Below are 15,369 nucleotides of genomic sequence, written 5' to 3' on the forward strand. Positions count from 1 at the left end.
CCTTAACTGAAAACTGTTCTTTTTTTTTTTTTTTTTTCCACTTCCCCCTGTATAGCTAGCATGGTTGCTGGCTGGGGATGGGGGATGATCTTTGCCCAGTGGCCATTTAAGACACTGGGGATTTGATGCCACCAAGGTGGCTCCCAGCCCAGCTGCCCTTTGGTGTTGTTTGATCGTCTCACGGCACCTCCAGGATTCACAGATTCCCTTCTTTTCAAGGATGATTCTACAGATCATTGTGACCATGTCTGAACAGTCAAGGAAGTGAGACCCAAATTCCGTTTGCTGGTGCCTCTTTGTCACAGTTTGCGCATAGAGGTTTCAATTCAACAGACAAATCAAATAGCTTGTTGGGCCAGCCTTGCAGCTGAGACCTGGGGAACATGTTCTGGTTGTTCTGGGGGGGGGATTTGGTGGCCCAGGTGAATTGGGGTGACCAAATTTGATCCTGCTGTCACACCACCCAGCCTCTTTCTCATCCAGCAGCTTGCTGCTGGGCTTCTTTCTACAATGAGCAGACACTGGTCAAATCAAAGCTTTTATTTCACTTCTCCCCTCAAGATGGTAAGCAAGTGTCCACCAGGCACATAAGAAACCCCAGGGTCACTCGGGCAGGTAGCTGCTTGCAGCGAGGCACAGGTGCGGCGAGACAGCTCATGTCTGCACGTGATCTGAAGGGGAAGCCAGGAGAGCTCTAGAACTTTGTGCTCGGTGGCCCATCATCCCGATGCTGGCATTTGAATTGCTAGCCCTTCCTGGCATGATGAGGATTTGGGAGGAAGCCAGAGGCTCCAGGTGTTAGGGCACGTGGATGAGCTAGGAGATGCAGACATGGCCATGGCCCACATGCCTAGGAGGTGGTAATCCTAACTTGCAGAATGCACTTGATGAAAGCGCAGGTGCGGACCCCCACCGTGGAGAAACTCCACTGTGCCCTTATGGGAAAGAACAATTTCTATCTCTTTTAGTTAGAAGAAGGGGACAACCATGTCAGGAGACAGAGTTATGAGTTTTCTGTGCCCCATGGGGAGGTTTTGGTTGAACTCGAGGCCTAGGGAGGGGAGGACCTTTCTGCTGGTGAACGTGGGTGGCTGACGGAGGAGGAGCCTTCTTCTGCGGGTGATGCTGGACACGGTGGCTCGGAGGCGGGGACCGATGACAAGGGACCTGGGGCCGATGACTAGGTGGTGGAGGAGCTTGGGACACAGCTGGATTTTGAGGAGCTGATCCTGGAACCTGGCGGGGCTTCTGGCGCCTCTCCTTGGTGGTTACTCTGCGTGTTCTTATCTCCAGCTCCTCGTCTGCAATAATAAAACCTTTGAGCGTTCTCTTGGTAAGATAGGATCAATGTAAATATTTATTGAGCGTATCGCCTATGTGTGGGATGTCGTGCTAGCTGTTTGGGGGATGTGGTGAGAAAGCAGATGCCACCTCTACCCTCTAAAATTTCCAGGTCCTGTAGGGGAGACAGAAACGCCCACCAGCAGGGTAGAGTGAGAGCCCAGGGCTTTTGGGAACTCAGGGAGCCAGAGGAAAAGACGCAGGTAGAGGGCTTGTGCCGGGGTGTCCCAGGCATGGAGAGGGCGCTCAGACCTCAGAGCCCTGCCTCTGGGTTACCCTAGAGACCATGCCCTGAGAGCACCTGGTGGTTGGAGCACTTTGGATAGGAGCTCCGTAGTCAGAGGGGACGTTAGTAACCATCTGACTTCTGGTGGGTTTCCCTGTTAGGGCTGCCTTTCATCCAGTTCTTGCTCTAAGGCAACCCACATTCTGGTGAGGGGTTGGAATATATGCAAGGGGCCTCTCAGTCCTCAGAAACTTACTAGTTTCTCAGAAATTCATAAGCAAGCCCCATGCTCTTGGGCTAGGAAGGACAAGAATTTCTCGTCCTATCACCCCTCTGGGATTTTCTGCGATATGTGACAGCAGTCGTGAAGACAGGCCCACAGCTCCCAATAATGTGGTTGTTCCTTTGTTGTTTCAAAACCACACAGGAAATCCGTGAGGAGGCTCACCTGCTCTAGGCCTGAAGGGCCCCTCTGGCCCTCCGCCTCCCCTGGGCTGCAAGGGAGGTGTCCCAGTGCCTCTGTCCAAAGCCATCCTTGCAGGGCTCCCAAGGGAGCTAGGAAGAGAACGTTCTTCTAGGGCCAGTGAATGGCCCCTCACATTGACATGGGCATATCCAGCTTAGGAAGCCCCGGTACCCTCTGAGCATGGCCCTGTAACTTCTGGTGAGGATGTTGGGAGAACAGTCTCCCCTGAGGGCTGGAAATCCAGGCCTCAGGCAGCTTTGAATGTGAAGACTCAGAGTCCGATGACGTGGTTGTGACACACGAGGGGCCAGAGTGCTCTAAGCACAAAAGGTAAAGGGCACGGAAAGAGAAAAACACATCCTCTATGCCGTCTTTGGTGCCCTGAGGTAGCTGAGGGCGTGCCAGGAAGCTGTGGAGAGGACTTGAGGGGCGGGCCCAAGTCCCGGCCGTGCGGCTTTAGAGAGGCCTCTCTCATCCCCTCTAAGGCAAGCTTGGGCTGCCCATTTGCCTAGCAGTCTGTTCACCCACTGTTTTGTTTTGTACATTTGTCCTTCAAACATTTGTTCCCCATCTTCTCAATTTAAGTGCCATTGCCAAGTAGAAGCGATGGCTCAGATACAAGACGGTGACAGGACAATACTTGCCCTCAAGAAGCCTAAAATCAAGGGACCCGAAGCAGGACTGCAAACCACAATGTCAGACTCTGGGAAGAGCCCAGAGCCACCAGAGAGGTGCAGACAGAGTCCCATGAGCTCTGCGGGGAGGAAGCGAGTGCGGCCAAGTGGCCAAGCCCCCGGGGCTGCCTTGCACAACAAACAGGTGAACTGTGGCTCTGAGCAGCCTGCCTGGCAGAGCAGGACTGGGGGGTTCTGGCGTGCCACCCCCCCGTCCCTGCAGCCACTGCCCAAATGCCTGCTCCCCAGAATTCCTCCAGGCTCAGTGTCCTCATCTCACCAGGGCACAGAATGGAAGGGGTCCCTCACTCTCAGGGTTGTGCAAGGCAGGGTAGACCCTGAGGGTGATGGTCTACCTAAATTGTACAGAACTCCTTGCTTGTATCACCCTAGTCCTGACTTAGCCCACTGGCCATAGGATTTGGGGGGAAATCATTTAACCTCACTGAGCTTAAATTTTCTCATCTGTATGAATATTATCTATCTCACAAGATCACTCGGGAAGTTGGATACAATAATGAATGCAAAGCATTATATTACAGAGGTTAGTCCCTGGCCCAAGTGACTCACTGCTTTGTCAACATGAGCTAATTATCATGTTGAAAGCAGGAATTGCCTTGTCATGGGCTTGGAGGACTATGTGATCTTTGACCATCAGGCAATGGAGAAAGGGTCTTTGCAGGGGGACATGGACAGAAAACAGCCTGAGCAGGGCACAGACATGAGGGAACCATGGGTGCCCATGGGACTAGCAAGCAATTCTGCTCCAGGTGGGCAGAGAGGCTGGAGAGATGGCGGTGGAAACACGGTGTTGCCCTGGGAGCCGTGGCCTGAAGGGGACCCAAGGTGAGAAGTCTGGAGTAAGGAAGCCAAGTCCAAAGGTGGCCCAAGACCACGCCTGCCTGCGCAGGTTAAGCCCAGGTCCTTGTTTGTGTGGTGCTGCAGGCCACTGGCGTGGGCATCACACGCCCCCTCTAGGGAGAGACCCAGAGTGAGAGGACCCAGTCCTACTGTGAATGTCAGATTACACAGAACCTGAGGGGCCTGCTTGCTGGCTGCATGTCTGGCTGTGGCTCGATGTGCCCCGCCGGACCCACCTGCAGCATGGGGTCCCAGCACCCCCAGAGCCCGCAGAGACACCTGATGTGCCATTATCTGAACTCACTGCCTTGGGAGGCCTGTGTTCCTTGAGCCAGCTCCCCACTTATAAGCACAACATTTTCATTCTTGCTGGGTTGTTGGACAGGCCTGATTTGAGGAAGAAACAGTCCCAGCACACATACCCCCTCTGAACAACAAATTGGAAAAGGGGGTGTAACTCCCTGGTTTTAGACCACATGTGTCCTGCGGGTCCCTGAAATTTTACCTGTGTTTCCAAGAGTGTGGTTCTGAACACACCTTGCCTGCCTCCACCCCCACCCACCCACCCCGCCTCCAGAGAGGACGAGATGTTTGTTCATGGAGATGATATTTCGAAGCTAATCATTCTACCCACGTAGAGATGTGTGGCTCATTCAAAATATGTCCACACAGGGCTTCGACCGAGTCAGCCTCGGTGGTGCATTCCAAGGGGCCAACCAGGATTCAGCTTCTCAATGCTCTCCTACTGTCACCACTGAGAATTTATTTTTCAAAGATCAAGCTAAACAGAGAATGGAAAAACCTGTAACCACCGGTTATAACCCTGACATTCTGAAAATCCCCATCTCCATTATTTTCCTTCCAGACTCACAGTGTCATCCCCATGAGTTGTTTCCACGGGGATTTTGCCCTGGCCTGCGGTGGGACAGAAGCGGGGGAGCTTACCATTTCTCCTACTGTTCTGCTTTTTTCTCTTGTTGATGTAGAAAATGAGTAGTGTCATAAAGATGACGAAGATGGTGCCTCCTCCGCAGATACCAACAATGAGATACAAGTCCAGACCCTTCTCTGCAAGAGGAACAGAAATGCATGGAGGTGAGGGGTCCTGGGCTGAGGTGCCATTTCATGGCTCTGGCCAAGGACTCCTGCCTCCCGCATGAAGCAGGTGAAAGAGCCTCATGGGGCTTTTCGCCCTCAGAAAAGCTGAGCGCACGGAGGCCGTCAGTCTTGTTGATCTCTGAAAGCGCGGGGGTCTGGCCGAAGCCCCCCAGACGGCTGCTCTGTGCCAGACATGCCAAATTCTTCGGGTGCCGGACATTGCCCCTCTCCCTGCCCGCCCCACCACCCCAACAAGGAGCATGTCAGTTTAGCTCTGGGAAGGAGTTTAGAGACAATCTAGGGTCACTTCTAGTTTCATAGGCTGAGAGAGGGAGGATGGGTTGCCTGAGACCACAAAGTATTTGTTCCCGAGTGGTGCCGTTAAGCAGCCCCTTGCTTCCATGTTTCTGCACTATGTATCCACCTTCATCTCTGGCTGCCCTCCGACACCAGGTGGCATTTTTTTGTTTTGACCAGGCAGTTTCCGAAGACTCAGGGTAAATGTTTCACTTGTCCAGCCCGCTGGTCAGCTCCCCCTCCCAGATTTTCCCTGGCCTATGAGAGAAACTCAGACACGCAGTGAGTTAGCTTAGCAGCGGCAGTGAATTTGATCTTGAGGTCGCAGACCTTCAGTTGCCACAACACAATAAGGATAACCACTCAGTGTTCAGAGAAATGGGTTTGAATCCAGGCTCGTCTGGGCAAGAGCTGTGTGACCTTTGGCAAGCTACTCCACCTCTCTGAGCCTGTTCCATTCAGCATAAAAAGGAGAAAATGAAACTTATATCACAGGCTGGCTGTTGGAGGTCAATCAGATAATGGATGTGAAAGTGCTTTGTAAACTGTAAAACGACACACAGAGGCGAGGTCTGGCTCTTAGCAGAGCTCTGTGCACTGGCGTTTCTGGGAGCTGTGTCCCCAGGAGAGGGACTGGGCCACCTGCCCTTGGTGAGTCAAAGGCAGTTAGAGAGGCCGTAGCTGAGGCCAGGTGTCAGGGGACTCACGCATCTGGAGGACAAACCGGAGCTCAGCCAGCAACACAAGGAGACCCTTTTCTAGCCAAACATCCCTAGGAAGACCCCGTTACACGTGAAGCCCGGGATGAGCCCTGGGAGTAAGCCAGAGGCCCAGAAACCAAACTGAAAGATTTTCTGACGGCAACAGTCTGTTAATTCTCACTGTTTTCCCTCTCTGCCCCACTCTTGGCCTGCCAGTCACACAACCTCCCCTGCTCTGTGGACAGCGGTGCTTCCATTGGAACGTTCCATAAGACCAAGAAAGCACTGGGGTCCTTGAAGGCTCTGGCGGCTGGAGCCGGGGGCTGCTGGAGTCTCTCTCAGGCTGAACTTCCCAGGGTCTGACCCAGTGGGAACAGGTCGGGGAGCAGGGGCTGAGCCGTGCAGCCACTGCTAAGCTTTTGAGTCCTCACACGGGGTGGCCACACCTCTGTCTGGGGCACTCATGGAAACGGAGGCACGCCTCACACTGTCCATTCACAGGTCTGTCCAGCAGGACCCTCCGAGACCTGGGGTGCTCTTGGCAGGGAACATTCCAGCTTGTCTCAGAGGCAGCTGGGGCTCCATCATTCAAAACCACGTCCTCACCATCTCGAAATCCAAGCATACCGCTTCCCACGTGACGCCCCCTTAAGTTCATGTGAGGCGGTCCTTCAGCATCCAAATGTGCTCCTCCCTCAGTGTTTTGGTTTCAAGGATATGCTTGCTTTTTGCTGAGCCAAATGGATAGTCTTTTCCTTGCCCCTCTCTGGCTTGGACCTTGAAGGTGATCCCTTTGAGGGTCTTCAAGAGCGCCTGCCCCTCCCCCGCCTCCCCCGGGGGAATCCTTCCCATCTCTTCAGTGGCCCTTTTCCAGACCTGCCCCAGAGGGTAAGGGATGTGAATGTTCTACCTTTGAACCTTGGCTTCTCCCGAGGCCCTTCCTGACTCCCTCCATCCCCGATGCACACACATTTCTATGCTGGTGGGATCTGGTTAGAATAAACATGAAGAACATGGTTGCCAGATAAACCACAGGACATGCAATTACATTTGAATTTCAGATAAACAATGAATAATTTTTAGTAGAAGTATGTCTTTTCCAGAAGGGGGAAAAGAGGTTGTGAAGTCAAGAAGGGGCAGCTTCGCGCACTGCGCCTTCATGATGGGGGGTTGTGGGGTCATGGCTGGTGGACCGACATGAGGGTGAAGTGATGCCCGTCTCAGCGTGTGGTTGGCAGCCTCTAAGATGCCTCCCCAAAGCCCCCAGCCCCCTGGTATTCCCTCCTATGCACGTGGGCTGGGCTTACTGTGTCGCTTCTGAAGAACAGAATATGGTAGAAGTGATGGGATAGTACCCCTGAGACTAAGTTACAAATAGACCATGGCGTTTGCCTCAGACACTCACTCAGGCTCTCTCTTAGCCTGGCTGAGGGCAGCTAGTAGCCATATTGTGAGGCGGCCCAACAGGCCCCGTGAGCGAGCCCTGACAAGCAGAGCCTGGACCCGGCCCACATGACTGTGGTCCCGGCCGGTGTCCTGACCGCAGCCGCATGTAAGAGCCACAACCACCCAGCTGCTAAGACACTCCCAGACTTGTGACTCACAGAAACTGTGAGCGAGTCACCGTGTTTTAAGCCACCAACAAAGGTAATTTGTTATGCAGCGGCAGATAACTCCTTCAACGCGTATATAAGAAAGCCTCACGTCTGACTTCATACCAGCTCAGGGCTGTTCCCTGAGGTAACTCACCAGCCATAGTCCCTGTAGAATCTCAGAAACTACTTTTCTGTGTTCAGTCTCCCTTCAGAAGGGTTCAGCAGACAGAGTACGAGATGAGGAAACTGAGGGATCATGGGGCTCATTCTCTTTGTGGACCAGGAGGCTGAAGCCCAGAAAGGGGAAGGAACTCTGACAAGTTAATCCCACTGAATTTGGACAGATGCGAACTCAAGTCCAGGCCTCTGGTTCCCAGAGCGCCCCCAACAGCAGGCTGCCTCCCCAATATTACTTCCAGGAGTCGTGTGAAGCAGGAACTCTGGGGGAAGAGCTTACACGCCTGGGGTTTCAGGACTTCCTGATGCGGGGCTGTCAGCTCTATGGCAGGAGGGACATTTCCTCACTGGGTCCACCATCCTCCCTGGCCTTGAGCTCATCCTCTCTCCATGCCCCTAACTTCTGGATTTTTACCTTGGCTCCTGATAGGAGGTACTGCCCATCTCCCTTCCAGAAAGTAATCTTTTTTGTTTCCTTCTCCATTGTTAGCCTGGGAGTCACAATCCTGGTCACTGACTAGCTGAGGGACCTCAGGCAAATCAGCTGACCTCTCTGGGAAATGGGGGTTTGCATGAGATAACCTCTACAGTTCCTTCTACCTCTTCAACTGGGCAATTCTTTCTCCCAGAAGAGGATCTTTGTAATTGCCTGACGTTACACTGTGCTCCATGGAAGGACACACACGATGGGTAACCATAGAACACCACCTTCTCTCTCCTCCAAGGATTCCCTTGGAGGTTTCCAGGAGGAAGAGGTGTGTTTTCAGTTCTCACCCTGAGCCAAGGCTGCCTCCTAGCCCGGGAACCCAGGTGCTGGAGTGAGTCTCTGCCCTGGACCTGGCAGGCTGTGTTTGAGAAGTAAGCCCGGGACGTCTGACCAGTGCTTGCCACGCACCTGAACAATCGATGGTCACCCCTCCGTTTTGCTTACTGACTTTGTTCTTCGCCGTGCAGTTGAATGACATACTCCGTTTGGTCGTCCACTTGTTTGGGGCAATCCTCCGAGAAATAGTTTTAGATGCACCATTAGCTAATAATGTATTATCTAGATACAGCATTAATTCAGGGTCAGTTCCACTCCTTATCTCACAGGTCAGGTTTCTGTTGGTACAACTCCAGAACATCACAGGTAGTGAAACCTCCTCTGGAAAAAAAAAAAATCCAATTCATATTAGCCAATTTTCTGATTTTAATAGACATTAATAGAGGGGGGAATGGAGTTAGTTTGGGACCAGGGAACAATTTCCAAGACCACTAGCTATTTTTGAAAATCTTTTTTTTATTTTCTTTTTTTTATACAGCACATTCAGCACAAATTTTTCTGTGAAGTTCATAGCTACATTACAGGAGTAAAATATATATATATATATATCTCAAGAGTTTATGTGCTATTTTGTACCTTAAAATGTTTTCACATACATGATATCATTTAATCCTAACACACGGAAGAGGTTGATGTTTTCTTACCATTTACAGAGGACATACCCAAGACCTGAGGTTAAATGGTGGACTAAGGGCATCCACTAATAAATGATAGATCAGGGGAGGAGCCCACTCTTCCAAGTCCAAGTTCAGTAGCATGGTAAGGCGGTTAACATGTCCTGATCCCCACAAGCCTGAGGTGGGGAGCAGTGCTTCAAAGCAGCCAGGAACGCTGCCCTGGAGGCATCGTTCCATGTGTGGCCTGGGACCTTGGTCACAAACAAACCCCACCCCCACCCATCCACCAGGTCCTGGGAGCAGAGGGCCAGGTGTGCAACTCAAGCTCTGGGGTGAGTGGGCACCAACCCCTTTCCTCACCCAAAGCTGCTCAGCCCCTCACTGTGCCTCACTGGACCTCATCTGTAAGAGACGGATAAGAAAGACATGCCCCACCTGTCGTAACAGGGACAACCTGTGACAGGGCCCTGGGCACATCGTTAGGTACTGACGTTATTGGTGGCCATTGTTACGTTCATAATCGTAAACTCCCTGCCTTTCTTTTTCTGACACCATAATATGCCAAGGCTGTGGCATGAAAGACAAAGCCCTTGGCTTCAGATGGGGCCGGTGGAAATCCTAACTCCACCACTTCTTAGCTAGCGTGACCTCCTCCTTCTTCTCTTCTGTTCTCAATCTCACCCTGACTCTCTTTCCCCAGGTTTACCACCTTTCTCTCTCAATCTCTCTCCATTCCTTATGCAGCCAGATGGCTTCTTTTTCAATGACTCCCTCCCTCCTTGCCTCCCAGACAACGTATCTTCTCCATGAACTTTCCCATCAGATTTCATTTTTGCCCTAGTAGGTCCGCATGTGGAAATTCACCTTCCTTCCCCTCTCAAGATTCTGTGTGATCCAGAATGAAGAAGATGGAGGGTCTACAAGGCAACCAGTGCAGAGTCTAGGGGTCAAATCAAGGTGTTTACTTGCCTCTTCAAAATGGAAACAATCTTTTTTTCTATTTATAACAGTGACATCCAATCACTATAAAAATTGATCAGATGCAACAAAATGTTTCAAGATTAAAAATCACATGCAAGGGTGCCTGGGTGGCTCAGTCGGTTGTGCGTCTGCCTTTGGCTCAGGTCATGATCTCGGGGTTCTGGGATTGAGCCCCGCATCAGGCTCCCTGCTCCGCAGGAAGCCTGCTGCTCCCTCTGCCCCTCTCCCTACTCATGTGTGCTCTCTCTCTCTCTCAAATAAATAAAATCTTTAAAAAAAATCACATGCAATTCTACTACCCAGAGTCAATAATTAATATTTTTATGTATATCCTTACCAGGTGATTTCTATACATAATATCCATATAAATCATGTTTTAAAAACTAAAACTGGATCATATGATTTTGTAGTCTGCCTTATTCCTCCTTACCAATGATCTATTATGAAATTCTTTCCTTTATAAACATCGATAAATATTCATCTCTACCATCTTTTTAAATGATGTATTCTTAATTTAATGAATAAGTTTATAACTGCTGGGGACTTTGCAATCCTTTCCAATATTTCATTAATATAAACCACACAGTGATGAGCAGGCTCTTGACGCCATGTCTTTGGACATGCCCTCTCTGTAAGGTAGCTTCCGGAAGAGGCATGGCTGGATCAAGTGGGGGTACATCACATACATGAGAACTCCTTAGTTCTAGGTCACTAGGATTTATTCATTCTCCCCCAACACATCCTTTTAAGAGGGCTTCCAGTGCCTCTTCGGCCAGAGGAAGTAGCCCCCTCATTAAGGAGATCTGAGTACAGAGGCCGAAGCTGCGAGAAGCGCGAAGGAACGGATGGGGGAGGGCGTTAGCACTGCACAAATGGGTATTGGGTCCCAGGTCCTGCAGGGCACCTTTGTTTAGCTGTCTCATTGAATATCCCATGGAGTTATTATTACAAAGATCAGACTCAGAGCAGACAGAGAATTTGCCCAAAGCCACGTGGCAAGTAATGGGGACAAGACCACACACTGAATTAAGATGCTGTGTGACAATGACACACACACAGACACACACACTCAGCCGGTGGCTGTTGTGTCACAGAAAGATCTCTGTCTTTTGGCCAAGGAATGCGGGGTTTATCTGGGGAATAAAGAAAATGCTCTAAAGTCAATTGTGTGCTAGTTGTACAACTCTGTGAATATACCAGAAGCCGTTGAATTGTACACTTTAAGTGGGTGAACTTCTGGTATGTGAATTCTATCTCAATAAAGCTGTTTGGGGGAAACAAATGTCACCATCCTTGTTAAGAGAAGCCCTGGACTTGCACCCTGACTCTGCTCCTGTCAAGCCGTGCGACTTTGGAGAAGTCGCTTCTACGTCCCTGTAGATAATACGAGGATAATAACAATGAGCTCTCGGGATTGTCAGGAACCTTAAGTAAGATCATGGAACAAAGCACCCGACACCGAGCTGGTTAGCCATTACCACTGCATTACTAGATGAGGCACAAACGTGAGGCTCGTGTTCAGAAGGGAACACTTGAGCCCATGTGGACAGGAGTCATGAGAACTGGGTTCCCAGAGCCCGTAAGCAGAGCCCCCTTCCAGCTCCATTCTCAGTCCTGCCCCATTTCTGGAATGTGCTCTCCATTCAAGGTTGCAGGGGACCAGGGTACGGAGAGTTGTCATTTGCAGGGAGCCGGCACATGTGGGGTTGCTGAGAGCTGGGCTGGAGGTGAGCCTAGCGAGGGGGGAGGGGCCCTGCCTCCAGCGCATTTCCTGTGTGAAGCACAGAAATACTGGTTTATTTGCCCGCGGAATCCCTGGTTTGTGCGCCTGTCTTCCTTTCCAAGCCGAGTGCTTCTTCCTCTTCTCACTTCTTATCACCACCTCCCAAGTATCCCCAGACTTTCAACTTCAGTGTCATTTCAATTTCGCTTTCTCTTCCTAGTGTCCTGCACCCAAGCCACCTTGCCCATCCTTTCTCCACCCAGGACTCTCCACGTACTCTACTTCCTCATTTTACAGGCACCCCTTATCTACTCCAGGGGCCCTCGGTTCTGTCTGCCTGTTAGGGTCAGCTGGGGAGCTTTGGCACCTACTGATGCCCAGGGCCCCTGCCATGAAATTCTGATTTGATTGGTCTGGGCTGGGACCTTGGCCCCGGTAACCTTTCCTAGGGTCTCCCATTGACTCTAACATGCGGCCTGAATTCAGAATCCCCAAGCAGCTCCCCACCCCCACCCACCTCCTTCGGACTGGACTGTAACAACAGCTCCCTGGCTCATCTTCAGGATGCACTCCCACCCTCCCAGGGCATCACATACATACGGCCACGCCTGGTGTCTTTTCTACAGCTATAGCAAAAATTATCTTCCACTTTTGATCACTCTGATGTTGAACAGATCTGAAACAAGGGCTGTTCATCTTTAAATTCATGACTTCCAGCCATTTCCTGCCTTATAGCTACTCTTTCAGGGCATCCTGGCTTGAAATATCTCTGTGGATGGAAGACCCACTGCTCTCCAGTTAGTCTGCCCCACACCCAGCTCACTCCTTCATCGTCCACCTGAAATGGCCACTTTTCTCTTCTGCCTACCTGTTCCTCTCCTCCTGACTGATGCCACCTTAATCGAGGTTCTACACGCAACTGCATATCGCCATTAACCACTGAAGAGAGCATTTTAGGCAAAGAGAGTTGAGGTTCTATCAGCCATGTATTTCCCCACGTGGAGATTCCATCTCTTCCGCAGGACGGAGCCCTCACTGAGGTTGGAGAGATGCATTAGATCTCCTTTAGGGCTCCCCCAAGGCCGAGGTCAGGCTGGGGCCATTCCATACATGCTATTCCCCACCTTGCTAAATAGCACCCAGACTGAGATGGGAGAATTTAGGGAACCAAGACTTACCTTGAATCTTCAGTAGAAATGTTTTGTCCAATATGTTCTTTCCATTTGTAGCATATATAACCACCCTGTAGGAATCACTGTCCTCTATCTTCAGATGTTTAATTTTCAGAGCTCCATTTGTTGATACATTGTATCTTCCATCTGTCTCTTTAAGCTTGCCCATTTTGAGTCGTGCAACCTTGATTTTGCCCTTTTCCCATCGTATATCATCTATATCATCATTCATTTGAAAACCAGTAATGTTCAGGTTGAAGTCTTGACCCAGGGTACCCCAGACAACATTGTTTTCAGGGGCTGCACCTATAAAAAGCAAGACAGTTCCTGAGATCTTGAGACTCACTGCTGGAGAAAGTTGGGCTATGACCTCTTTGACTCTTATGCTCACGTTAGGGTCTCCAGTGGAGACCCACACTGACTTACCTTTGGTAGAAACGATGAAAATCAGAAGGAAGCTGGCTAAGATTTGACATGCGAGGCTCATCTTTAGGGTTAGTTTCCTTGTTATGATTTGAGCTCTTCCTGCAAAAGGAACTGAAGTAAGACCAGAGGAATCCACCCTCCGAGAGCTGAACCACGTGCCTCTTTTTTTTACTTCTTTTACAGTTAGCATAAAACACACGCACACGCACAGGCGCACACATACACCCTCAGCAAACCAACCCTGCTGATGGGCTCCTTTACCAAAGCAGGTGTGTTTATCCTGCGTAGGTGTCTTCTTATCACATTTTAATCCTCACAACAACCTTGGGTGGGTTTTATTACCCCCATCAAAGAGAAAAGGAACCGAGGGGCTAAGTAACTCACTCCAGAGCCCCCTTTGGTTAACAAGGAGCCAAATTTAACCATACAGCCTGCTTCTATCCATTCTGCCATGCTGCCTCTAAGAAGACCACATCAAAATATAGGTAAATGTTCATAAGTGGATAACAGCATACAAATATTTATCCTGTGAGTACAAGTATTGGAGAATGTATACACGTGAAAGAATTATGAAAATAGATTTCTTTTCTCTTCCCCAACAGGTGTTTTCTAGGTTCTAAAATTCTTTGTGATTAAAAAGACAAGGCGGGCGCCTGGGTGGCTCAGTTGGTTAAGTGACTGCCTTCGGCTCAGGTCATGATCCTGGAGTCCTGGGATCGAGTCCTGCATCAGGCTTCCTGCTCAGCAAGGAGCCTGCTTCTCCCTCTGGCCCTGCCCCCTCTCATGTGCTCTCTCTCTCTCTCTCATTCTCACTCTCTCAAAATAAATAAATAAATAAAATCTAAAAGGACAGGGGCACCTGGGTGGCTCAGTTGGTTGGGCCACTGCCTTCGGCTCAGGTCATGATCCTGGAGTCCTGGGATCGAGTCCCGCATCGGGTTCCCTGCTCAGCGGGGAGTCTGCTTCTCCCTCTGATCCTCCCTCACATGTGCTGTCTCTCATTCTCTCTCAAATAAACAAATAAATAAAATCTTTAAAAAATTAAAAATAAATAAATAAAAAGACGTATAAGTTGAGTCTCAACTGTAGGTGCTTGAAATTCCCAGATCTTAAGTTCAGCATACATTTTACAACTCTGTTGAAATTCAATTAGGTAAATAAAAACTTGTTCCCAAACAAACAAAAATTCGTAGAGTCTGTGGGATACTATCAAACAACCAGACTGAATCATTCGGAGCATTTACGATGGTTAATGCTACAGATGGTTAAGGAAAGGAAGAGATAAAGAGAAAAGGAGAAGTGAGGGAGGACTCAGAGGGGAAGAGGAGAGAAATTTGTGATTCAGGGAGAGAAATAAAGTGATGTATTGGATGCACTCAGAAAAAAATGCACTGAGAAGCCAGCCAATGAGAGATTTCCAAAGTAAATGTCCAGTTTTGTGCTTCCTGAGGAGAGTGAGTAAAAATCTTAAAAATTATGTTTGTTTTCTTTTTTTTTAATTTAGGCACAAATATGGATATTATCTCTCAGCACGTTGCCCAGGGAGTGAAATGAAGACAGAGCCCTGGATCTCAACCCCTGGGTAAAGGGAAACCTACATAGAATATTTACTTCCTGATTGTGTGACAAATTCCTAATGCATATCAGCCGCAAAAATAAACTCTAGTTGCGTTAAATTCTTAAGTGCTAAAAAATAACACGGAAATATATCTTCATATCTTTGAGTATGGAAGGCCTACCTACATATGCTATATGATCCCAAAGTAATAAAGAAAAAATGGACACAATTGACCACATAAAAATGTGACATTTATGTATAGGCAAAGAAATGGACAAAATGAAAAGACATGATGGCAAATATTTGCAGTATATATGAGAAATTATTAATATCCAAGAATGTAAATTATTCCTATTAAGAAAAGAAAACTCAGTTTATTTTTTTTAAGATTTTATTTATTTATTTGAGAGAGAGAGCACGAGAGGGGGGAGGGTCAGAGGGAGAAGCAGACTCCCACCTGAGCAGGGAGCCAATGGGGGACTCGATCCCGGGACTCCAGGATCATGACCTGAACTGAAGGCAGTCACTTAACCAACTGAGGCACCCAGGCACCCGAAAACTCAGTTTTTTAAATGGGCAAAGATACAAATGAACAGTTTGTAGAAGAAATGCTTAATAGAAGAAATACCAATA

At 49.3% G+C, this 15,369-nt stretch overlaps 1 protein-coding gene across 1 annotated transcript; it reads right to left on the minus strand.

Annotated features, from left to right (window-relative positions):
* Positions 1-525: 525 nt before the first annotated feature.
* CD2 (CD2 molecule) lies at positions 526-13,304 on the minus strand. The gene is made up of 5 exons (XM_028101969.2): positions 13,179-13,304; positions 12,759-13,058; positions 8,332-8,580; positions 4,514-4,636; positions 526-1,301 (listed from the first exon to the last, which is right to left on the minus strand). The coding sequence occupies exons 1-5, from the start codon at positions 13,237-13,239 to the stop codon at positions 991-993; spliced, it is 1,044 nt and encodes a 347-aa protein (XP_027957770.1). The 5' UTR covers positions 13,240-13,304; the 3' UTR covers positions 526-990.
* Positions 13,305-15,369: the final 2,065 nt, after the last annotated feature.

Source organism: Eumetopias jubatus, unplaced genomic scaffold, assembly GCF_037043125.1.
Source record: "Eumetopias jubatus isolate StellerSeaLion01/CBP00866 unplaced genomic scaffold, mEumJub1_p1.0 scaffold_4, whole genome shotgun sequence".
In the NCBI taxonomy this organism is placed as follows: Eukaryota; Metazoa; Chordata; class Mammalia; order Carnivora; family Otariidae; genus Eumetopias; species Eumetopias jubatus.

Bases quoted from the DNA above. Each gene is read 5' to 3' on its own strand.
- CD2 (XM_028101969.2), bottom strand. From the start codon at position 13,239: ATGAGCCTCGCATGTCAAATCTTAGCCAGCTTCCTTCTGATTTTCATC. The intron at 13,059-13,178 runs GTAAGTCAGTGT...TGCTTTTTATAG, and splicing joins TTTCATCGTTTCTACCAAAG to GTGCAGCCCCTGAAAACAAT. The intron at 1,302-4,513 runs GTAAGCTCCCCC...TTATTATTGCAG, and splicing joins GCAGAACAGTAGGAGAAATG to ACGAGGAGCTGGAGATAAGA.